General features: G+C 44.6%; 1 protein-coding gene and 1 pseudogene across 3 annotated transcripts in view; one reads left to right on the top strand and one right to left on the bottom strand.

Annotated features, from left to right (window-relative positions):
• The window catches only part of kif13a (kinesin family member 13A), a 331,493-nt gene that overhangs the window by 36,992 nt on the left and 268,027 nt on the right, over positions 1 to 26,474 (bottom strand). For 2 of the 3 annotated variants that reach the window (XM_070880643.1, XM_070880645.1), the window contains 8 exons: positions 17,859 to 18,005; positions 16,676 to 16,825; positions 16,264 to 16,428; positions 12,234 to 12,407; positions 11,550 to 11,701; positions 10,739 to 10,871; positions 9,672 to 9,818; positions 76 to 108 (listed from right to left, as the gene is read on the bottom strand). In XM_070880643.1, the coding sequence (XP_070736744.1) occupies positions 76 to 108; positions 9,672 to 9,818; positions 10,739 to 10,871; positions 11,550 to 11,701; positions 12,234 to 12,407; positions 16,264 to 16,428; positions 16,676 to 16,825; positions 17,859 to 18,005 (1,101 nt within the window). The remainder of the gene's footprint in view (positions 1 to 75; positions 109 to 9,671; positions 9,819 to 10,738; positions 10,872 to 11,549; positions 11,702 to 12,233; positions 12,408 to 16,263; positions 16,429 to 16,675; positions 16,826 to 17,858; positions 18,006 to 26,474) is intronic. The other variant, XM_070880644.1, reaches the window with a different exon arrangement.
• On the top strand, positions 20,023 to 20,252 carry LOC139264909 (U2 spliceosomal RNA; annotated as a pseudogene).

The following is a 26,474-nucleotide window of genomic DNA, read 5'->3' as shown; positions in this document are numbered from 1 at the left end:
CATTGCCTAATTTGCGAGTCAGTTGCTGATGCTGGCCAATGCTTCATGCCATATAACATATGGTAGCAACGATACCTGGTAACTATCCATATCCTCCTTCTCCTCTTTCTGGCAGGAGAAAATAAACTTAGTAAAGACACTGTCATGTAAACATTTCAAAAACACTTCACTTTATCACTTAAAGTTTTACACTATTCGTAATAAGTACAAATTATTTTGTGCAAATCACGTCAAAAGGAATAAACACAAAATTCACACATGGCTCTAAGAAATTTATCAATTTTATTCGAGACAGGAGATGGATGAGATGCAAACAAATTGATGGAAACTCATTTCAAAGGTATTAGACCCCGTTATACTCTGTTGTAATATAAAAAAGTATCAGTTATTCCTGAGCTACAAAACTGCTGCAAAGTCACTGTCGGGAAATCCTCCTAAAAATTCGGTGGGTTTGGAGCGTAGGGGCAGTTAAATTCTAAGAATTGGGATTCCCGACCTGATCCCACCTCCAACTCGCATACTTCCCGTTTTGACGGAGGTGGGTCGCCAAATCATTCCCAGGGGGCGGTACCTTAATTTAAATATTGCAACGAGACTGGAAGCCTCTTTTTTCCCCTCCACGTTGAATTTAACTGCCTGTGGATCGGTTTCACACAATTCAGGAAGCCTGGCAATTAGACCAAGGTGGGAACTGCTGCATCCAGGAGGCAAGTGGTTTTATGCCTACCTCCTGGATCCAGGGTCCCTGCTTAACCCACCTCTCGGAGAGGCCTCCAATCACCTTCTCAGGTCTCCGATCCCTACCATGTGGCTTCCCCCACCAATGATGCTGAGGCCGGCCACAATCCTCAGGTGACCGGCCCCCATCCTCTCTGTCCCTCCTTCTCCGCTCCCCCGCCCCCCCCCCACCCGCCCCGATCCCAGCCCCGGACCGGCCCCTCACATCTGAGGCCTATCCGCCCACAGCCAGCCGGCCTCTCAATCTGGCTGGCTGCGGGCAGGAATCCGAGGCCTCATATTCAAATCATACCCTGCCGTTAAAGTTGGCAGGGCCTGCGTGAAACCCGCCCGGCTTCGGAGGCCCCCACCCCCAACCCACCTCACTTGAGAAAATTCCGGCCATTGTTTTGCTGTGCGTTTTTAATTAAGACGAGTTGCGAAATCTGAAGGAATTCCAGACCACAAACCACAAACACAATCAAAACCAGCTAAGTTACCAATAATTGGCAAACTAAAAATAAGTTTCAATTCCTCACACCATTCTATTATTTGTTAATTAAACACTTTTATTACTTTTCAATTGGTATAATTTGCATTTCCACTTTGCGTCTAATAATCTACACAATTCTGCATCAGCTACATCGTACAGCAAGCCCTGATATTCAAACATGACCCAGATACATCATGTTGCGACCCCCCCAGATATTCAAACACGGACCAGATAAATCATGCAGCGACCACCAAATATTCAACACAGTCCAATTACATCATGCAGTGATCCCCTCATTAATCATAGTCCAGCCACATCATGCAGTGATTCCCATTACTTAGTAAACTTTTCATATCTACTGAGCAAGCCACCAGCTATATCATAGTGATCCCCATTACTCAAACACCACCAAGTGTCATTGTTTTAGCAATTGCCCCATTACTCAAATATAATCTAGCTATGTCATACAGCAACACCCCCCTCCCCAATTGCTCAAACATAACCGTGCTACACAGCACAGCAACACCCCCTCCCCATTTGAATCACAACTCAGTTACATTAAGTAGTGATCTCCTTATGGACTTCATCATATTAAACGATGACTAGCTAATTGAAAATGAACTGAACTATTGTCATTTGACAGAGTGCCACTAAAATGCTAAATTTGCAATGACACAGGTGCAAAGTAGTAAATAAAGAGTCTTGGCCATCTCATTCAAATTCACTTAAATCAATCAATTTAGATTAATAACACACAGCATTGCAGCCCTATACATGCACTTCAAATTTCACCATATATTAAACTGGAGACAAGGGGCTTGAAATTAATCTACTTACCGCCATTCCGTAGCAGCACGAAATGGCGATAAAATGGTGGCCACTGCTCTTTCACCAGCTAGGGGCGGATCCCTCTATGGGTTGCCATATTCCTCTTGTACTTTGCACTGCTGATAACTGGCAGCGCCCTGGAAAAAGAAATGGCAGTGTGGTGATGTCAATCGGCGTGCAATGCCGACTTAGACGTCACCAACGCGAACTTCAACTCCAGCACTGAATGCAGCGCAGGGTACTAAACATGCCAGGTGCAAGCAGGCTGACAGTGGCAATGTCTGGACCTCTGAAAGGGACACACACATTGTTTGGTAGGTTTGAATGTAAGGATTTGGACTGGGCATTTTTGATTCTATTGAAGTGGTGGCTTGCTGTAATAGATGTGAAAAGATTTTTTTTTTTAAAGTACGTAGGGAGTGCTGCTGGATGCTTGAAAGGGCTCAGATGGTAAATGAAGACCTTTGAGAAAACAGAACAGGCTGAGAATACTCAGCAGGTCACGCAACATCCGTGGAGAGAAAAAGAGTTCACGTCGCAGGTCAAGATGCTGCCGGACCAGCTGATTATTACCAGCATTTTATGCTGTCATTTCACACTTACAGCACCTGCTTGCAGAGGGAAGAGGAAGACACAGAAGAGGAAGACGCAGAGCAGGAATCAGAAGTCAACATAGACAGCCCCTATCTGGCTGAGATATCCGGGATGGAATCATCCACCTGTGGTCCCAGTAACCACAACCTCAATTCCCCTTTCAACATTAGTCTTTTACCTTACCTTCACTCGGTTACTGACCATCACAATTGTCTTTTTGGCCATGATGCTGAAATAAAAGCCACCCCCAAGCAAACTTTCCAATCCACCTATATACGTCTATCCATCTGATCAGACATCAAGAAATCAACTCATCTCCCGTACGCATTCTCTTAAGTGACTATCTTGCGTGTGCCTTTGCCTATCCTACTGATGTCACGCAGTGCTACCCCAGTGGCAGCCTCTCATGGAAGGCTGTTGACTTTCAGAGGGGGGCACTGCAAATGTCCTCACTGGTTGAGCTCGAGGAGTTGGTGGCTGGGAGTGCAAAATCACTCTCCTCTCCTTCTTAGTCACCTACTCGCTGGGTAGGCTGCATTTCTTGTGTGTGTGAAATGAGGAAGGCACAAGGGTGGAGTTGTGGTGACAGGAGGGTGGGAAAGCATGGTGCATGCCAGAAGATGTATGAGAATACCAGCATCTTGTATCTTTTCAGTTCCGCCACTGGCCAAGGGCTCAGCCATGCCCCTGCTAATGAATGGCCTGCACCGTCTTTTCCAAGGGGGTGAGGTGAGACTAGGAATGGGAGATGTGCCTCGTGATTGGTGCACATTGTTGTTGGTGAGTGATTGCAGATCATGCATTGAGCAGAGCGTGAGGCTAGTGGTGCAGTTGGTGGGAGATAGCTTTTGAAGATAGCTTTTGAAGATACATTCAATGACCTTGACCAGTGGTCTGAGGTCATGAAGCTACTTTGGGCACTGGAGCCAGATGGTGGGGGTGACACTGCTTCAGTGATGGCCTCGGTGATGGACCCCACATCCTTCATTTTGAAAGGCTTCCTGGCCCTTGTGGGTAGAAGGCCTGTCTTGAAGTGTTGACCCCTTGTCCAAAGCTGGAGTGCTGCATGCGAGACCCTTGGTGCACCTTCCCTTTTAGAAACATAGAAATTTACAGTGCAGAAGGAGGCCATTCCGGCCCATCGTGTCCGCGCCGGCCGACAAAGAGCCATATGGCCCTTGGTCAGCAGCCCTAAAGTTTACCTTATGAATAATGACGGAAAGGCAAAGAGCACCCAGCCAACCAATCCGCCTCATCACAACTGCGACACCCCTTATACTAAAATATTCTACACTCCATCCCAACTGGAGCCATGTGATCTCCTGGGAGAGGCAAAAATCAGATAAAAACCCAGGCCAATTTAGGGAGAAACAAATCTGGGAAAGTTCCTCTCCGAACCATCCAGGCGATCGAAACTAGTCTAGATCACCCTGGCTGTATTCTATCCCCTACAGTACTTACCATTATACCTGCGCCGTCCAACAAAAGCTCATCCAGTCTAATCCCAATTACCAGCTCTAGGTCCATAACCCTGCAGGTTACTGCACTTTAAGTACCTATCCAACCATCTCTTAAAAAGTGGTGAGGGTTTCTGCATCCACCACTCTTCCAGGAAACGAGTTCCAGATCCCCACAACCCTCTGCGTAAAGAAGCCCCCCTCAAATCCCCTCTAAAGGGATGGAGTACAAAAGCAGGGAGGTCCTGCTGCAACTGTACAGGGTATTGGTGAGGCCGCACCTGGAGTACTGCGTGCAGTTTTGGTCACCTTACTTAAGGACGATATACTAGCTTTGGAGGGGGTACAGAGACGATTCACTAGGCTGATTCCGGAGATGAGAGGGTTACCTTATGATGATAGATTGAGTAGATTGGGTCTTTATTCGTTGGAGTTCAGAAGGATGAGGGGTGATCTTATAGAAACATTTAAAATAATGAAAGTGATAGACAAGATAGAGGCAGAGAGGTTCTTTCCACTGGTCGGGGAGACTAGAACTAGGGGGCACAGCCTCAAAATACGGGAGAGCCAATTTAAAACAGAGTTGAGAAGGAATTTCTTCTCCCAGAGGGTTGTGAATCTGTGGAATTCTCTGCCCAAGGAAGCAGTTGAGGCTAGCTCATTGAATGTATTCAAGTCACAGATAGATAGATTTTTAACCAATAAGGGAATTAAGGGTTACGGGGAGCGGGCGGGTAAGTGGAGCTGAGTCCACAGCCAGATCAGCCATGATCTTGTTGAATGGCGGTGCAGGCTCGAGGGGCTAGATGGCCTACTCCTGTTTCTAATTCTTATGTTCTTATATAAGCCCTTTCACCAACCATCTTAAAACTATGCCCCCCTCATAATCGACCCCTCCACCAATGGAAATAGACCCTTACTATCCACTATGTCCAGGCCCCTCAATATTTTGTACACCTCAATGAGGTCTCCTCTCAACCTCCTCTGTTCCAATGAGAACAAACCCAGCCTATCCAATCTGTCCTCATAACTAAGATTCTCCATTCCAGGCAGCATCCTAGTAAATCTCCTCTGCACCCTCTTGTTGAGATTAGGAAGGTAATTCAAGTTTAAGAGCTGAATATTCACATTTGGGACTTCTTTTTAATGTTAAATATTTTTTAAAAGGCAGAAAGGGCTGAAAACTGCACTGTTTCACTTCATTTTATTTTGTATTGCTTCAGTGTGCATGGCCCCTTTAATTCTCAAACTTCTTCATGACGCACAATTCCTTGTGAGTTCCACAGCCTCGATTCCAGAGGCTGTGAGAAGCTCAAACATTGCACCTGGTCAGGAACTTTGCCTTGGATGTCTCCAGCAACACCACCGGAACTGGGTTGTACGGAAGGCAAGCGCTGTGCCACCAGTGTCCATGCCCCCTGACCAATTTTGCTCAGTTAGCATTGCCGCCATTTTCAGCACCATTAATTCCAGTTGCTGGTGACATGGCAATTTTGCTAGCGAACTAGAATTCCCTTCCCCACCCCACCACCCCCCCACTCACCACCAAGGAGTTTGAATTCTCCTAAATTAATTTTTTACAAAATTTTGACATGGAATTAGTTTATCATAGATCTAAACCTATTGAGCATATTGCACCAATCAACAACTGATATATTTGTTTTCTTTTCTTTCAGAGAACGATTTACATAAAACATTAAAATATTACCATCTAAATAAAGAGGATGGGAAACAAATACATTTTAAATACAAAGAGCTCACCACACCCAAAATTTATTGTAAAAAGGTAATTTTATACATTGCCTGCCTGAGTTAGAAATTTCAGTTGCTAGAAATCTGAAAGCAACCCATCGTGATTGGCATCCAAGCACCCAGATTGATTAAGGCCCACTAATACGATATAGCTCCATTCCCACATGTAACCTCATGCCATGGGAGAGAAAGAGGAATGGAGAAGAAAGGGGGGCAATTCAGCTTCTTCCCCAATCTTACTTATATTGAGCCTCGGACTTAGAGATCCAAGTTCCAGTAATGGCATTTATCTTTTGGTCAGCCGACATCTGACATATGTAGAAACCTTTTTACCATGCTTAAGAGTCTCCAAACCAATCAACCAAGAAATTCACAGATAGAGTTTCCACTTGTCTAATATGGAGTGCGCCCTATTCAACATAGGGCCGGAGTGCATACTTCTTTTCACGAGAGACGGAGTGCACCTTCTCTCCATATAAGGCTATAGCCTCTTAGCCATGGCTAGAGGACTCAGGTGGAAGTTGGCAAGAGCCGAGCCTTTGAGACTCTCAAATGTACGCAGGAGCAATGCTAGAATTCAACCACTTAAAATCGTACAGCTGACCTCTGCAGAGCACTAGTAGGTTTTTTGCTGCTTGACCTGCCAGTAGCACCCCACCAATGGGAGTATTGGCTATCAGGGTTATCTGAAGCAGAGTGGGACAATTCCTAGTCCCATTCCAGATCCCATTAATGAGTCAAAATGGCCGATCATCACTGTCCTGGAGTACTCCAGTCATGCAAGTCCCAGGAATTGGATTATCACATCCATTTAGAAAAAAAAGACTTGCATTTATATAGCGCCTTGCACGACCACCGGACGTCTCAAAGTGCTTTGCAGCCAATGAGGTACAGTTTATCCGGATCGCTCGGAGATTCAGCAATTCCGGGTAAACGAGTTTTCCATTGGGGAGAGTTTACATTTTAAAGCTGATATTTGAAGGTGATAAACTGAATCTTCATGGGTGGTTCTGTGTTATCTGAACGTGAACGTAATAAAATACATGAAAATTGATTCATAACATCTCAAAATTAAAAATTATTTTATTCTGTTAAAACAGAGCTTGATTTTTAAAATAGCGATCTTATATCTGCTTGTTTAAATGAATTAATTTTCTTAATTAAAATGTTGTGGATGATATGAGTTTGCAGAACCTTGTGAGAAGTAAAATGAGAATTCTCCTCAAAAAAACCAACGACATATTTCATTGCTTCTTCAGCACGTGTCCAAGTCTTTTTTTCTTTTTCTTCAATTTCATTGTCTGAATCGTCATCTCTTCGTCAGATTTGTCTTTATTGGTGACTATGCCGATAAATTCCTCGTCAGTATGAGTTTGTGCTACATATATGTCGATGTCAACATCTATCCACTTAGCAATGTCATCTTCTGCTAGGGATTTCAGTGCGTTTGTTTCGTGTGCACTGCTGATAATCTCCACGATTTCTGTGACAGTCTGTTTTTTATTAGCCCGTACATAGAAACCTTCGAATTCTTCGTCATCAGAAGCACTTCTTCGAATAAGACATTGGGCCACAACTTGCGGCAACACCTCTTCAATGTAACGTTTTTTACTTCTCTCCATGCCAGAGAACATCTTTAATATTGTATGCTCTCTGGAAACTATTAATCAATTTGCGCATGAAGTTATTCCTATAGTGGCACTTGAAGTTTTGTGCGACACCCTGATCCATAGATTGAATGAGCGAGGTCACATTGGGGGGACAGATAGAATGCAAAGATGTTGCCACAACTGGACTCTAATTTTGACTCATGCGGGTGTGCTCTGCAATTGTCCAGAAGCAGCACACACTTTCCACTAGTTTTGTCTATTTTCTTCATGTTTTCTCGAACTTGGGGGACAAATTCTGTTGAAAACCATTCCATGAATATGTCCTTGTCCATCCACACACTTTTCTGAGCTTTATCGCTAACTAGTAAATGAGCAATTCCTTTTAAAGCACATGGTTTCCTTGATTTGCCAATCACTAAAAGTGAAAGTCTATGTTCTCCAGAGGCATTGGCACAATTCAAGATTGTTAACCTCTCATTCATTTTAAAGCCTGTAGCTTCCTTCTCCCCTGCTGCAGCCAACGTAGCAGTTGGTAAATACCTCCATAGTAAGCCAGTCTCATCGGCGTTGTATATTTGATCTGCGGTCAATTTCATTTCCTGCACCAGTTCAGCAAATGTTCTTGAATAATTCTGTGCAGCCTCATTGTCTGCTGATTTTTTCTCGCCCGACACATCCAGCTGGCGAATGCAGTGGCGCTGCTTAAAATGTGAGCGCCAGCCCTCTGAGAAAATGCACTCTTCAGCTAGATTCATTTTCATCTTGAAGTCCTTGGCCTTTGATGTAATCATTGGCCCTGAAATTGCCACACCTTCAGACCGTTTCAAAGAAAACCATTCATAAAGCACTTGGTCTAGTTTGTCAAGCTTTGGCTTTCACAAATTCTTGCGGGACATTGCCTTCATGAGAGATTCAGAAGCACCGGGAAACATTCTAAATCTTTGTTTTGCTTCTTGATATCGTAAATTGTTGATGATCCAACTTTAGATTCGTCCATCAAGGTACGCACACTTCGGCCAGCTTCAGACTTCTTTATAATTTCTAATTTCTGCTGAATGTTCAATACTCTTCGTTTCCTTTTAGTGCCACAAGACATTTTAAATTGTACACCCATTTGCTTGAACTGCTTTCAATGCGTGTGACAGTTGAAAAATGAGAAAGAAGTCCACGCCTGCGTCAATTTATGTTTAATTGATAGTTGAAGTGAGCAAGATATTCACGTGTGTGACAGTTATTTTAAATTCCGTTACAGCGGGTTTTCCATTAGATCCGTATCTGGATAAACGAGAGTTGCTTGTACTTTGAATGTTGTCACTGCTGTAATGTGGGAAACGCGACAGCCAACTTGCGCACAGCAAACTCCCACAAACAGCAATGTGATAATGACCAGATAATCTGTTTTTGCTATGTTGGTTGAGTGATAAATATTGGCCAGGACACCGGGGATAATTCCCCTACTCTTCTTCGAAATAGTGCCATGGGATCTTTTACGTCCACTCGAGACGGGGCCTCGGTTTAACATCTCATCCGAAAGACGGCACCTCCGACTGCACTGGAGTGCCAACCTAGATTTATGTGCTCAAGTCTCTGGAGTTTAGGATTTAGGATTAACTCAGTTCCATCTTTCATCATCTACAATGTTATTCCAAACTCAACTCGACCCAAAGAGACCCCATTTACTTCCCTCCCTCTATCCACCAAGAGAGCAGTCACTAGACAACTGCCAAGAGCAATTTGAGCCCTCACTAGGTGGATAGCAGATTAAAAAAACACTTCACAAGCAGTGTGGTGAGCAGTACAACTCACCTTCAAATGTGAAAGTGTATTGCACCAGACTCCTGACTGCTACACGGGTACATACCATGCCCAGCAAATGATGGTTCCACCAGTTAAATGTGAAGCTTCAGTATGAGGAAACTGATCAGTACTCCGGTGTCTGAGTGTCTTACACTCAAGAATTATCTTTTTAACAATGATTTAAATGCAAGTGCTTACATTAAATTCCACTCCAAGGGATGCATCTCTAACTTTTTCTGTAATTTAAAAAAAAATTCACTGAATATATTCCCTATCCTACTCAAAATTTTCTACAGCAGATATGAATTCCCTTATGAAAATGATCAAAATTCCTCAAGTCTGCTTCAGATTCATAATATGTTCTTAGCAAGTCAGCTAGTTCTCTGTAATCTCCCATCAAATAGGTTTACGCAAGTCCCTTACCTGATAACTATCCAAGGCTCTCTGCAGTTTAATGGACCTGGCAGTGATGCATCCTATAGAGACAGACAAAATAGCCTCCACCATAAGTGGCAACGTCCCCGAGTGCTGGACAGGTTTAACTGTGACCTCAATCCTACGAGATTGACCCTGAACAAAAACACACCAGACAAGACAGGATTCAATTCAACCTAGGAATACAACACAGTCGAAAAAGTACAAACAGATTCCTGGCTAAAATTGTAACTAAAACAGTTGTGTTTCACTGTACAATTCTACAGAAGGCTACATGAAGGGCAAAAACATTCAACTCAGAAAATTCAGTCACAAACAACAACTTGCATTTATATAGCACTTTAATGTGGTAAAACATACCAAAAGGTGCTTCATAGCGGTGTAGGCAGACAAAAATGGACAGCAATCATCTAAAATTTTAGGTAGATCTTAATTAATTCCAGTGCGACGTCCAAAATCCGGAGTTCCAGAATCCAGAATGTTCCGAAATCCGGACTCCCCCACCTTGGCCCAAACCTCCCTTGGCCTTGGACCGCCTGACCTCACCTTCGCCTTCCACCCCCCATCCCCGGCCTCACCTCTGGCCGGTTTCCCTCCCCCGGCCCGACCGACATCTCTGGCGGCCCGACCGATCCCCACCCAACCAACCCCCCGGCCTAACCGACCTCCCCCCCCCCCCTCCACCCCGCCCTTGGCCCGATCGACGCCCAGAACTCTGGCAGCCTGAACGACCACTCCCGGCTTCGTCCCGACCGACCCCCAGAACTCCAGCGGCCCGACTGACCCCCGCCCCCCCCCGACCTACCTTCCTCGGCCCAGGCAAAGACATTCCGAAATCCGGAACGGCCTCGGTCCCGAGGTTTCCAGATTTCGGACATCACACCCTGTATAGAAAAACAGAAGGTACATGTCTCTGGGGTTACGGTCATCAATTTGAGCCATTTGCATTTGACCTTTTTGCCTTTTGGAGCTTACAATGTCATCTTTCACTGTCTGTGTATGCTGTGTAACATAAATTTTTTCCTGAGTTACCAATATTGAAATAGTCCAAGTACCTGTCTAATCTGGAAGACTCCCCCAGTGTTGACATCCTTGGCTTGAGATAGCTCCACTGCTGTGTACTCTCCCATTTCATTCAGTTCTTGCACTGAAATCCACATCTCAATCCTACGTGTGACTTCACTCCATCTATTTCAGCAAAAAGCCAAACACACAGTGATAAGAGTTCCAAACATCACGACATGACCAATAGATTCCAGAAAACATGCCCCTTGTATGTTGCCTTGATCAATACTCCCAGTCTGAAAACATGGGATGATATTTTCCCTTGTATGCTGTCAACATTGGCAAAAAGTTAAAAATTAGATTTAAGATCAAGAGTGAGGTGCATTGACAGTAGTTACAGTTTTGAACCAATGCAAGCGCATCCCACTAAGTGGGTGAGGCTCAACAGGTCAGCTTCTGACAAAGTAAACATTTCTAACCAATGGCAGTATAGCAAAGATCTTGAAGTTAAGTTAGACGCTCCAGTTACTGTAGAGCGCATGAGTGGATGGCAAAACACATTGATGAAAGAAACCACTGGAAAACTACAGAAAGAACTCAAACTAATGGTGGTGGGGGGCCGTGAAGGAAAAAAATACAAAAACACCCAAAGAGAAATTCAGAGTCACCCAACAATAGTAGGAATACAGACAGTAAAACATTTTTACTGTGTGAAACTTCGATTTGTACATTCATCTATCTGGAAGACAGCATCATATCCTATAATAAAACTGATCCAAGTAACTGAACATCCAAAGATACTGGGTTTCTTTAAGAAATGTAAACTACCTAGAGTATCATGCACAGGAAGCTACTCTGTACCTGTCACGTAGTGTGCGTGTTTTTGCTTGCAGTGCATCAACTTCCCAGGTGGTCCTGCCGTTACCTGCACACCGATGGCCCCAGACTTCAATGGCTAGAGCTCCTTCGGAAATGAACTCCAGAAACTCCTCCGTGACATGCACCACAAAATCCTGAAATGATGCGTCAAAACCCCAGCATTTACTTCAATTAAAAATATCCAATCTGTTTTTTTAGATTATTCTTTTAATGATCCAAGTGACAAGACTCTGACTACATAGAAATATAGAAATTTACAGCGCAGGAGGCCATTTCGGCCCATCGTGTCCGTGACAGCCGACACAGAGCCGCACGGCCCTCGGTCAGCAGCCCTGAAGGTTACATATAAAACAATGAACAATGGCGGAAAGGTAAAGAGCACCCAGGCCAACCAGTCCGCCCCACACAACTGCGACACCCCTTACACTAAAACATTCTACACTTCACCCAAACCGGAGCCATGTGATCTCCTGGGAGAGGCAAGAAATAGATAAAAACCCAGGCCAATTAAGGGAAAAAAATCTGGGAAAATTCCTCTCCAACCCATCCAGGCAATTGAAACTAGTCCAGGAGATCAACATGGCTGTATTTGATTCCCTGCAGTACGGAGTGCCTTTTGGTTTCATTCAATACGGAATAAAGACATCTAGCTGGCAGCCTGCTCACCTTACTGTGGTCAAACATCACAGTGTACTGAACGGCCTTGTTTTTGATGGATGGCATATCTGGGTTGACCATTGGAGGTGCTACCGTTTGCTCAGAATGATCCCAGAAGATGTACTGGCAGAACACGAAGTTTGAGAGATTGAGGGGCAGTCCCGTTGCTTCTTTTATTTTTACCTGTTGAGATAATATAACAGCTTGAGAAGCAATTCACTAACAAACTATCATACCCATGAGTAGCACAACTGCGAGCAAATATTGCCAGTTTGAGGACGTTTTTATTTCTTCTGTAAGGTGGTAAGTCCCTCACTTGTGCGATAGTTTATGTAATACAAATTGAATTTATTTCATAAGTGTAAAACATTTTTTTGGTCATTTCTAGCACACTGTCAGATTTAGATTTATTTAGACATTCTGGGGTGACATGCATAATCATGTTATGTTAACTGGTCCAGAAGTAGTAAAGAAATAGCCACTATTCATTCAATCTTTTAAAAAAAAATATATATATATAAATATATGGATAAGGGAGCACCATCACCCGCAAGTTCCCCTTCAAGTTACACACTATTCTGACTTCAAAATATATCGGCATTCCCTCATCGTCGCTGGGTCAAAATCCTGGAACTCTCTCCCAAACAGCACTGTGGGAGTACCTTCACCACACGGACTGCAGCAGTTCAAGGTGGCAGCTCACCACCACCTCCTGAGGGCAATTAGGGATGGGCAATAAATCTGGCCTTGCCAGCGACACCCATATCCCATGAATATTAAAAAAATCTCACGGTGGCACTGTTTACAAGCGATTTTATTTTTCTAATTTGGAATTTCACTCCAGCAGTTGACACATGGATTTTTCAAGTGCTTATAAATCTAGTACTAGGCTTCTCTCGTGGTAGGCCACACGGGCAGCTGAGACATGATCCTGTACCTCCAGCTAAGCTATCTGTCCGTTTCCCCAACTCATTGATCCATAGTTCTGTCAATCATACATATGTGACTAATCAGAAAGGTGGCACATGGGTTGGGGTTCTGTGATATCTGCCAATTTATTGCTCAACAGGCTTGAAACAGAGTAGTTGAAATCGGAGAGCCGTTCACACAGCTGCTTTACAAAGCTAGTGCAAGGCTTTTTTAGAGCTTGATGGCTCAATTGCAACTGTATACTTTTAGCAGTAGTTTTATTTTAAAATATTGCTGACCTTCGTACACTTGCAGCTGTAACCACGAGTCTTAAGTGCCTCAAATTTAATAAAGGCAATTTTGTTAACTTTCAACTTCAAATATTTCAGCACTTAAAAAAAAAAACTGATCTCCAACCTCTATGTCAAAGACTAATGATCCCTTGCCAAGCTACCGAATGTTACTGACCCAACACACTTGCATCTCTAGCTCTAGGTTTCCCACTCTGCAGCTCTATGTTCAAGCCACTGCAGAAAGGTCTGCCATGTTCCCAACAAAGTCACTGCCCTCACTAATAACATCAGCCGCTCTGAAGACAATAAAACTGCCTACACTGAATCAGTATCGTTCTCTGGCCCACGGACTCCTGGACCCATTTGCACAACTCCCCCTTGTGAAGGTGGAATTCCAGCTGCTGTGTGACCAGAAAGAGTGGGATCTCCAGCGACTATTTGAAGGACTGCTGTGCACTGCAGCAAATTCACAGGCCCTGGGGCAGAGCGACAACAAAAAAATGGTAGTAAAAATTTGGGAGATTGGGAAGAAAGAGAATGTGGAGGGGAAGGGAGAGAGAGAGAGAGAGAGAGAGAAAAAGGAAGAGAGCGAGAGAGAGAAAAAGAAAGAGGGGAGAGATGGGAAAGAGATAGATACCAAATATCAGCAAGAAAAACAGATGGAGAGAGATGGCTGAGAAACAGAGATAAGGGACAAAAGAACAAAACCATGGCTGAGAGAGCGAGATTGATTGGAGACAAAATCACAGAGATGGAGCAGAGATCAGCAACAGAAAGAAAGAAATTCAGACAATGGGAAACTGAAATGGATGGAGGGGAAGACAGATTTGGGAGAGACAATGAAAGCAAGATTAGGAAGAGATAGGTCAGAGACAAAAAAGCAGAACAAGCAGAGAGAGAAACACAGGGAAGGGAGGGGAGGAGAGCAAGGGTGCACAGAGATTGGGGGACAGAGGCAGAAAAGTCAAATCGAGGGAACAGCCTGCTGCAACATTTTTATTTATATATTACAGTGGCAAAGTGACAGGGAACGCGAGATCACAGGCACAAAGAGATTGAGAAACTTGCAGACACTGCACAATCCTATCCCCAATAGTCCCATCCCAAATCATCTCTACAACCATTAGCAAAATAGTCTGAAGTGTACCATTAGCTTGCAGATTTATGATGATGACACTTAACATTACCTCCTCCCTTGGCCCCAGGGATATTGCCAAATCCTCCATTTGCCATCTGGCAGTAAGTCCTAGAAGAGATAAAGCTTCTTCCGGTGAAACGAAAGCCACCTTCTTCAGCTCCCAAAACCCTATACAACCCTGGCCACGACTCCATCAGCACCCCCAGCTGCCAACTTGGGCTACACTTGGAAGTGGGGAACCTGCTGGAGGCCCAACTCAGCTTCCTCCCACATATCCAATCTTTCATCAAAACTGTTTGTTGTCATCTTTGTAACATAGAAACATAGAAAATAGGTGCAGGAGTAGGTCATTCGGTCCTTCGAGCCTGCACCGCCATTCAATGAGTTCATGGCTGAACATGCAACTTCAGTACCCCATTCCTGCTTTCGCGCCATACCCCTTGATCCCCCTAGTAGTAAGGACTACATCTAACTCCTTTTTGAATATATTTAGTGAATTGGCCTCAACAACTTTCTGTGGTAGAGAATTCCAGATTCACCACTCTCTGGGTGCTTATCTTTGCTGCCAAAACCATAACCTAAGGCCTGGATCACCTTGAGGTTGAACCTCTCCAATGTGTCTCAACTGCCTCCCCATTTCCTCCCTCCTTAAAACTATAAATCATACAGAATGCCACACAGATCCACAGCCCAAACCCCCCTCAGCCACAACACGCTCTCAAAATCTCAACATTAGATTCTCATTCTCACCTTCAAATGCCTCCATGGCCACTACTGTCCCCCACTCTGGGATCTCCAGTTGCATGTCCTCCTGAACACCTTCTGCTCCTATGACACCGCACTATTTCTTATTTCCTGCTTCCTCCATTGCACCATCGACTACTGCTCCATCAGTCACTATGTCCTTCCTTCTGGAATTCCCCCCTCCTGCATCTCCACCAGATTCAAAAGCCCCTGCCTTCGACTGTGGTTTAATTTGTCCTCCCTGCTTAGGAAACACTCATTGTCCACTGCTCTGTAAAACGCTTTGAGATGTCCCCTGTACGCAAGTGCTACAGGAACGCAAACTGTTCATACTACAACTGAAAATTTGCATCTCGCCGACAGCTGAATCTGTTATTTGAACAAGCATAAGCATTAAATGCAAAAATAAATTCACTCTTATTTCTTCACCCCGAGTTACAAACACAAGATTGTCTTGCGACTCTCCTGATGTGTTATAAGGGAAGAATTGTGCACACGTACCAAGCTGGTAACTTAATACTGTTAATATGCACACTGCCCATCTTTTGCATCTGGGCAATTGCCAGCATTAACTCTCTCAGATCACATTCAGTTCAGGTCATCCTAATTTTAACTGAATGCAACTGTGCAGCAGATGGGGTTTAAAAGTCAGGCAACATATTTGTTTCAAATTTAGGAAGTAGAAATTCCTACCCTTAAAAACATTTAGGAAAATTGCATTTGATTGGGTATTCTTTCCAATTACATTTTTAATTGGAAGGACAATCTGTACTGATAAATCCATAATGTGATGAGATTCAAACTGTAAATATTTGTCTTTTTTTCCAGTTCTACACTTAGTGCTATAGAAATTATCAAAGGAGAAAATCTGCTCGTGACAAGACTGTCAGATTTCTTTTTTGTGAATCAGCACTTCCAAAGATTTGCAATGCCAATAAGATTTCTTCTCACTTACCCTGCATGTCAGTTTCTTTGCCATGTGCACAATCTCACCATTATTATCCATTACTTCATAGCTCCCACTCTCACTTGAGTTCTCTGAGGAATTATCTCCACCATCCAGACGCTCTGGAACCGCACCACTAACCCGCATCACTTCCACATGGAGCCGGCCAGCAACCTCAATTTAAGAAAGTACACAGAACACTTTCACTATGCTATAAATCTCCCTCAGATTTTATCAATTGATTTGGCAAATGATTTATTGACAGTTTGATATATTGCAGTCAAAAGGGTATTGAATATAAACAGTCACTTTTATCTGTTATCTAAAATACAGAAATGCTGAACCTTAGTAGCTTGAAGAATCTAGTCACAGTTTCAGAATTGCTCAGGGTCCAATATGCTTTCTTTATGTCAACACTCACCTCCCCCTGCTGGCTGATGATGGGAACAGCATATTGAAGTTTCACATCATGGTAAAGGCACTCCAAGAAGACATTGGCAACACCAATCAAGTTATGGTTTTCCTGGGCCTCGTAGAAAGGGTCCCCGTGTTTACTGAGAATTTTGTTGTACTGAAACAGGGTTTAAAAAAAATGACAATTATAATAAAGAAGGAAGTTCCTTTCATTTTGGAAGGGAAGGAGTGAAACATAAATTTCAGGCAATACATTTGGATGCTAAGTAATGGCAAGTGTTTTTTCTGCAATTTTGTTCCTAAAAATACATCTCCAACCCCCCCCACCTATCTCCCTCCCCCCCATCCCACCCATGAGTGAATGAGTTTATCCAGTGAGTGGGTGAGCCAAACAGAATAGCAATGTCTCAGGTTCGATGCCTGATCTAAGCGATAGAAACGACCTCAGAATGTTCAAAAGCATTTTACAGCCAATGACGTGATTTTGAAGTGGAGTCACTGTTGTAATGAGGGAAACAGTAAAGCCAATTTTGCGTACAGCAAGGTCCCACAAACAGCAATGTGATAAATTACCAGATAATCTGTTTCCAGTAGCGTTGGTTGAGGGAAATATATTGGCCAGGACACTGGGGAGAACGCCCCTGCTCTTCTTCGAAGGGATCTTTTACAATCGCCTGAGAGAGCAGACGGGTCTTGGTTTTACATCTCATCCAAAAGACGGCAGCTCTGACAGTGCAGCACTCACTCAGTACTGTATTGGAGTGTCAGCCTGGATTATGTGCTCAAGTCTCCAGAGTGGAACCCACAACTTTCTGACTCAGAAGGCTCCTGATTGATATTGTGATGCCTAATGAAAGTCCACATAAATGGACATCCAGTGAACTAGAATCAGTTGTGGACAAGTCTGCAATTTAATTAGCTGCTATCGCAGCTACCAGATATCACAAGCATATGAAAACAAGGATGGGAAAAGATCATCCAGTCCATTAGGATAGTCCGCCTCTCTGTTCAGTGCCTACCCCAGCACCTGACTATGATCACAATCTCATCGGTGTGGGGAATTCATGAGTACAAATTGAAATTCTATCACTGCCCATTGCAACATGCTAGTGCACCACAATGCCATTACACATAACACATAGAATTCTACCTCACAAGCAGTTCTGTACCAAAGTATTCCTTGTACTCACATATTCAACCATATCTTTCTCCTTCCAATCCTGATAGAGATCTCGCATATCAATCAGTTTATTCTCCAGCTTCTCAATGGCCCAGACTTGGGTACCTTTTCCTTTGCGTCGTACTTGAATAGCTGGCTCACTCACAATTGCTCCTCTCTGTTTTGATAAACAGCAAATTCTTACAATGCATAGAATATAGTGAATAATCACTGCAGATTATCAGGAAGAAGCCAAACACCTCTCTGCCAATCCAGTGATTTAAAAATACAGCATAGAGGGTTTAATATACAATATACATCGAATATTGCAAGTTTGAAACAAAGACAAAAAATTATAGAAAGAGTCTGCAGACCCATCAGCATTTGTAAAGATAAAATACAGGTTAACTGTTATGTATGAATAGAGAGTCTGACCAGATACTGTGAGCTCAAAGTAAAGTGTGACCGTAGTTTTTTTATTACTGGTCTCCAGAGTGCCTCTCCAGCCTGTGAGGCCTCCTTAAGTACAGGTGCTCTCAAGGGATTGTGGGATCCCTTGGGGCTCCAGGGGATGAGTCCTCTGGTGGTTACATAAAGTATTTACAGGTTTACATATATAACAACGCTGCCCGCCCCGCCCAAAGTCAATAGTGTAACTATTTACAAAGCGAGTCGATCTGGGGCCTTTCTTTCCCTGGTTGATCGTCTCGGTGCAAATGCTGGTTTTGGTGAGTCGTTTGTTGGGCCCTCGCTGGGCTGCTGTGCAGCTGGCCTTGCTGGGATGCCTGGTGTGGTGAGTCCTGCTGGGCTGCTGCGGGTGATGGGTTCTGCTTTGTGGTCAACCGTGGGTCGGTTGCCACTGGTGTGTGCGTTTGGGAGGGGGGGGGGGGGGTTCAAAAAAGGTAAGGTCTAATGTGGGTTGCTCTCGATAGTCCATGAGTTTGGTTGGTCCAAGTGTTTCCTGTAGATGAGTACATTTAAAAATTTGACCCGAAACACCCTATTCCCCTCTTTGGCCAAAACAGTGCCAGGAAGCCAGTTGGGATCTTGTCCATAGTTCAACACAAATACAGGATCATTATTTTTAATTTCGCGTGACACATTTGCGCTTTGATATGTACTTTGTTGAAGCCGCCTGCTCTCTACCTGTTCGTGTAAATCAAGGTGGACTAACAAGTGCCTTGTCTTAAGTGCCCTTTTCATGAGCAGTTCAGCGGGTGGAATCCCAGTGAGCGAGTGGGGTCTCGTGTGGTAACTAAGCAGGATTCAGGATAGGCGAGTCTGCAGTGAGCCTTCAGTTACCCTCTTCAAGCTCTGCTTGATTGTTTGCACTGCTCTCTCTGCCTGACCATTGGATGCTGGTTTGAATGGGGCAGATGTAACATGTTTGATCCCATTGTGGGTCATGAACTCTTTGAACGCGGCACTGGTGAAACACGGCCCGTTGTCGCTCACAAGAACATCAGGCAGGCCTGCATGGCAAACATGGTCCGCAGGCTTTCAGTGGTGGCAGTGGACGTGCTTGCCGACATTATCTCACATTCAATCCATTTGGAGTACGCATCTACAACCACTAGGAACATTTTACCCAAGAACGGGCCTGCATAGTCGACATGGACCCTAGACTAATGTTTGGAGGGCCAAGACCATAAACTTAGTGGCGCCTCTCTGGGTGCATTGCTGAACTGTGAACATGTGTTAAATTTGTGCACTCTAAATCGGACTCGAAGTCTGCATCGATACCGGGCCACCACACGTGGGATCTGGCTATCACTTACATCATTACAATGCCTGGGTGGGTACTGTGGAGATCACTAATGAAAGTGTCCCTGCCCTTTTTTGGTACCACTACCCATTACCCCACAGAAGGCAGTCTGCCAGTATAGACATTTCATCTTTGCGCCGCTGGTACGGCTTTATCTCTTCCTACATTTCTAATAGGACACTGGACCAGCTCCCATGAAGCGCACAGTTTTTTTTACTAAGGACAGTAAGGGGTCCTGGCTCGTCCAGGTTCTGATCTGTCGGGCGGTAACGGGTAATTGCTCACTCTCGAATGCTTCCATTACCATGACTAAATCTGCGGCTGGGCCATTTCCACCCCCGTGGTGGGCAATGGCAGCCTACTGAGGGTATCGGTAGAGTTTTCTGTGCCTGGCCTGTGGCGGATGGTGTAGTTGTATGCAGACAATGTGATCGCTTCTCGGCCTTTTGGCTAAGATCTGCATAACCAACCTGACCAGCCACCATGACTTCCGGGTGGTTTCTCCCTGGTCAGGAAGGTATATGCTTACATTTTTGTAAACAGGAGGTGGGTGGGATTGGTGATCCATCCACCTCCACGGAGGTGTGTGGGGGACCTGACCCATCCACCTCCATGGCACGAACCTGGTATTGCAGTACTTCCAGGAACGGTGCAGTGGCTCTAGGCCTTTTGGCTAAGAGCATTGGCGCAGAGTGATCCTTGACTGGTGCAGGGTGACCTCTGGCGTTTGACAAAGAATTGTAACGATTGGATAACGATTGGACATGAATTTAAAAAAAAAAAAAATGTGATCGCCCATCTCTGGATGCAGGCCGATGCATTCGTATTTATCCCCTTACTTTCAGAAAAGAGGGATATCAGTGGTCAGTTTCCAATTCAAATTTGAGCCCAAACAGATATTGATGCATTTTCTTTGCCCCATAGACACACGCTAACACTTCTTTTTCAATCATGCTGTAAGCTCTCTCAGCCTTAGACAGACTTCTGGATGCATAAGCAATCGGTTGAAATTTCCCAGATTCATTCCCAGTTGCAATACATACCCGACACCATATGACGATACATCACATGCTAGTACCAAACATTTACATGGGTCATACAACAGAAGCAATTTGTTTGAGCATAACAGTTTTCTAACTTTTACAAAGGCATTTTCTTGGCTTTTACCCCATACACATTCGTCTCCTTTACGCAATAAGGTGTGCAGTGGTTCTAACAGTGTGCTGAGACCCAGTAAGAAGTTACCAAAATAGTTCAGGAGTCCTAGAAACGACCGCAGCTCCGTCATGTTCTGTGGCCTCGGTGCATTCTCGATTGCCTCAGTCTTCGAATTGGTGGGCCTGATGCCGTCCGCCGCGATTCTTCTCCCCAGGAACTCCACTTCAGATGCCAGGAAAACGCACTTAGAGCGTTTTAACCTGAGCCCCACGCGGTTGAGCCGACTAAGAACCTCCTCCAGATTCTGCAGATGCTCAACTGTCCCGACCTGTAACAAAGTTGTCGTCCTGGAAGACCACGGTGCTCAGGACTGACTTCAGCAAGCTTTCCATGTTTCTCTGGAATATCACCGCGGCCGATCGAATTCCAAATGGGCATCTGTTGTAAATGAAGAGATTTTTGTGCTTGTTGATGCAGGTGAGGCTCTTCGACGATTCCTCCAACTCCTGCATTATGTAGGCCGAGGTCAAGTCCAGCTTCGTGAACGTCTTTCCTCCCGCCAGCGTCGCAAAAAGACCGTCTGCCTTTGGTCGTGGGTATTAATCCTGCATGGAGAAACGATTGATAATTACTTTGTAATCACAACAGATTCTGACGGTGCTGTCTCCCTTGAGGCCTGGAACAATCGGACCGGCCCACTCATTGAATTCGATCAGCGAAATGATGCCCTCTCGTTGCAGCCGGTCCAGCTCGATCTTCACCCTCTCTCTCGTAATGTACGGTACTGCTCTCACCTTGTGATGGATGGGTCGCGCCCCCACAATTAGGTGGATCTGCACTTTTGTTCCTTGGAACTTCCTGATGCCTGGTTTGAATAGCGAGGGGAACTTGTTTAAGACCTGGGCACACAAAGAGTCGTCAACGGACGAGAGCGCTCAGACGTCGTCCCAGTTCTAGCGTACCTTTCCCAGCCAGCTCCCTCCGAGCAGCGTGGGACCATCGCCCGGTACCACCCAGAGTGGTAACTTGTGCACTGCTCCATCGTAGGAGACCTTTACAGTAGCACTGCCGATTACGGGAATCAGTTCCTTTGTGCAAGTTCTCAATTTAGTGCGAATGGGAGTCAGGACTGGCCTGGAGGCCTTGTTGCACCATAATTTATCTGAAGTCTTTTTGCTCATAATGGACTGGCTCACGCCTGTGTCCAGCTCCATTGACACTGGAAGTCCATTAAATTCAACCTTCAGCATTATCGGGGGACACTTTGTGGTAAATGTGTGCACCCCATATACCGCTGCCTCCTCGGGCTGAGGCTCTGGTTCATCGTGATCCACCGCGGATCTGTCCTCCTTTGCAACATAGTGGTTTGCAGGATTAGCAGGGCTTGCAGCTCGCCTGCACATATGTTGGAGGTGTCCCATTGTTCCACAGCCCTTGCAAACGTATCCTTTAAAGCGGCATGAATGGAAACGATGATCACCCCTGCAGCGCCAACAAGGTGCTAATGGCCTTGATGGTGGACTCAGATATCTGTGGACGTGCAGCTACAGGTATGCGAGGCCTGCCCTATACGTTGCGATTCGAAAACAATATTACTTTGTTCACAGTACTTGTAGCAGCACTCATGTGCTGAGAGATTTGTTTGGTATTGTCACTGGTGGCAATGAACGCCTGGGCTAGCGCTATGGCTTTATTCAAGTTTGGGGTCTCTACAGTCAAAAGTTTGCGAAGTATCACTTCATGGCCAATGCCAAGTACAAAGAAGTTCCTGAGCATGTGCTCCAAGTGTCCTTCAAATTTGCAATGTCCTGCAAGGCGCCTTAGCTCGGCGACATAGCTCGCCACTTCCTGGCCTTCAGACATTTTGTATGTGTAGAACCGGTATCTCGCCATCAAAACGCTTTCCTTCGGGTTCATATGCTCCTGGACCAGTGTGCACAAATCATTGTACGATTTCTCTGTGGGTTTTGCTGGAACAAGTAGATTTTTTCATGAGGGCATACGTTGGTGCCCCGCAAACGATGAGGAAAATTGCCCTTCGTTTGGCAGCGTTCACTTCTCCTTCCAGCTCGTTGGCCACGAAGCATTGGTCGAGTCACTCCATGAAGGTTTCCCAATCATCTCCCTCCGAAAATTTCTCCAGGATACCCACTGTTCTCTGCATTGTTGGGTTCGTCATCTGTCTCTCGTCGCCAGTTGTTATGTACGAATAAAGAGTCTGACCAGATACTGTGAGCTCAAAGTAAAGTGTGACCATGGTCTTTTATTACAGGTCTCCAGAGTGCCTCTCCAGCCTGTGAAGCCTCCTTAAGTACAGGTGCTCCCAAGGGATTGTGGGATCCCTTGGGACTCCAGGGGATAAGCCCTCTGGTGGTTACACAAGTTATTTACATGTTTACATATAGAACATTAACCTTTTGGGTGTGGACCCATCATCAGAGCTCACAAAGAGTTAGAGCCAAAATGTTAACCTGTCTTTGTCTCTTTCTATCATTTTTGTATCAGAAAGAGAAGTGGCCAAAAAATGTGGAGTGCAAAAAAGACTGAAAGAAGGGAAAGATAATCTGAGATAACAGCACAGCAAGGTGCAAAGTGTATAATTGCCTTATGCAACGGACATCACAAACAGATTACTGTAGAGGTATGTAGCCATGTGTGCTACTGACAGTGGACATAATCCAAATATTCCTTTGAAAATGCAGCGATAAAATCCCAATAAAACATTTTCTGTGAACAAACTATTTTATTAAACTGTCTAGGGGTGCTCACATACTGGAACTGAGGGCAAACATAAACAGAAACTTACAGCGCAGAAGGAGGCCATTTCGGCCCATCGTGTCCGCGCCGGCCGACAAAGAGCCACACGACCCTTGGTCAGCAGCCCTAAAGGTTACATATAAACCTGTGAACAATGACGGAAAGGCAAAGAGCACCCAGCCCAACCAGTCCGCCTCACACAACTGTGACACCCCTTGTATTGAAACATTCTACACTCCACCTCAAAACGGAGCCATGTGATCTCCTGGGAGAGGCAAAAGCCAGATGAAAACCCAGGCCAATTTAGGGAGTAAAAATCTGGGAAAATTCCTCTCCGAACCATCCAGACAATCGAAACTAGTCCAGGAAATCACCTAGCCGTATTCGATTTCCTGCAGTACTTACCAGTATATCTGCGCCGTCCAACAAAAGGTCATCCAGTCTAATCCCAATCACCAGCTCTAGGTCCGTAACCCTGCAGGTCACTGCACTTTAAGTGCCCATTCAACCATCTCTTAAAAGTGGTGAGGGATTCTGCATCCACCACTCTTCCAGTCAACGAGTTCCAGATCCCCACAACCCACTGCGTAAAGAAGCATCACCTCCCCTCAAAAGCTTTCACCATCCACCTTAAAACTATGCCCTTTGTAATTGACTCCTCCATCAATGGAAATAGGCCCTTACTATCCACTATGTCCAGGCCCCTCAATATTTTATACACCTCAATAAGGTCTCATCTAAACTTCCTCTGTTCCAATGAGAACAAACCCAGCCTATCCAATCTGTTCTCATAACTAAGATTCTCCATTCCAGGCAGCATCCTAGTAAATCTCCTCTGCACCCTCTCTAGTGCAATCACGTCCTTCCTATAATACGGTGACCAGAACGGCACGCAGTACTCCAGCTGTGGCCTAACTAAAGTATTATACAATTTAAAGCATAACCTCCCTGCTCTTACATTCTATGCCTCGGCCAATAAAGGCAAGCATTCCGTATGCCTGCTTTCTTAACCACCTTATCCATCTGGCCTGCTACTTTCAGGGATCTGTGGACAAGCACTCCAAGGTCCCTTTGTTCATCTACACTATTGTGTGGCCTACCACTTAATATGCATACCCTTTCCTTATTAGCCCTCCCAAAGTGCATCAAATTCCATTTGCCACTGCTTTGCCCACCTGACTAGTAGAATGATATCCTCCTGCAGCCCATGACTTTCCTCTTCATTATCAACCGCACAGTCAATTTTAGTGTCGTCTGCAAACTTCTTAATCATACTCCCTATATTCAAATCTAAATAGTTGATATATACCACAAAAAGCAAGGGACCCAGTACTGAGCCCTGTGGAACCCCACTGGAAACATCCTTCCAGTCATAAAAACATCCATCAATCATTACCCTTTACTTCCTACCTCCAAGCCAATTTTGGATCCAACTTGCCACTTTGCCCTGTATCCCATGGGATTTAACCTTCATGACCAGTCTACCATGTGGGACCTTATCAAAAGCCTTGCTAAAGTCCATATATACTACGTTGTACACACTACCCTCATCGACCTTCTTGGTTACCTCCACAAAAAATTCAAGCAGGTTAATCAAACACGATCTTCCCTTAACAAATCTGTGCTGACTGTCCCTAATTAATCCTTGCCTTTCCAAATGTAGATTTATCCTATCTTTCAGGACTTTTTCCAATAATTTTCCAACCACTGAGGTTAGGCTGACCGGCCTGTAATTACTCAGCCTATACCTTGCTCCCTTCTTAAACAAGGGTACTATATTAGAAGTCCTCCAATCCTCCGGCACCATGCCCAGATCCAAAGAGGACTGGAAAATGATGGTCAAGGCCTCTGCTATTTCCTCTCTTTCTTTGCTCAACAGCCTGGGATGCATTTCATCCAGGCCTGGGGACTTATCCACTTTAAAAGCTTCTAAATCCCTTAATACTTCCTCTATTACTATAGTTATCTCATCCAGAATATCACACTCCTCCTCGATAGTAGTATCTGCATTGCGCCATTCCTTTGTGAAAACATATGCAAAGTATTCATTAAGAACCCTCCCAACACCTCCTCACAAAGATTACTCTCATGGTCTCTAATAGGCCCTACCCTTTCTTCAGTTACCCTCTTACTCTTAATATATTTATCGAACATTTTCGGGTTTTCCTTAATTTTACTGGCCAAGAATTTCTCATGCTCTCTCTAAGCATTCCTAATATCCTCTTTAATTTTACCTCTTAACTTTCTATATTCCTCTAAAGATTTTATGGTATTTAGCCGTTGGTATATGACAAAAGCGTCCCTTTTTTTCTTAATCATCCCCTGTAACTAAGTCCCTATATATCCAGGGAGCTCTAGAATTATTTTTCCCAACCTTTTTCTCGAAAGCTTCCGGATCTCCTCCTTGAATGTTTCCCACTGTTCCGACACTGATTTACCCACAAGTAGTTGTTTCCAGTTCACTATGGCCACATCACTCCTTAACTTAGCAAAATTAGCTTTTCCCCAGGCCTATCCTTGTCCTTATCCATAACCAACTTGAATCTGACTGAATTATGGTCACTGCCACCCAAGTGCTCTCCCACTAATACCCCTTTAATCTGCCCAGCATCATTCCCCAAAACGAAATCCAAGACCACTCCCTCTCATGTTGGGCTTGCTACAGACTGACTAAAAAAGTTCTCTTAAACGCATTTCAAGAATTCCGCACCCTCTGTACCCTTCACACTAAATTTGTCCCAATCAATATTTGGATAGTTAAAATCCCCGACTATTACTATCCTATGGTTTTTGGACTTGACAGCAATTTGCCTACATATTTGCTCCTCTATCTCCCTCCCACTGTTTGGAGGTCTATAATACATGCCCAGCAGTGTGATCGCCCCTTTTTTATTTTTCAATTCGACCCATATAGCCTCATTTGATGATCCCCCTAACATATCATCCCTCCTCACCGTTGTAATAGTT

This window comes from Pristiophorus japonicus, chromosome 5, assembly GCF_044704955.1.
Source record: "Pristiophorus japonicus isolate sPriJap1 chromosome 5, sPriJap1.hap1, whole genome shotgun sequence".
NCBI classification, from domain to species: domain Eukaryota; kingdom Metazoa; phylum Chordata; class Chondrichthyes; family Pristiophoridae; genus Pristiophorus; species Pristiophorus japonicus.
The sequence above is the reverse complement of the archived record's forward strand: the minus strand, read 5'-3'. Positions and strand labels throughout refer to the sequence as shown.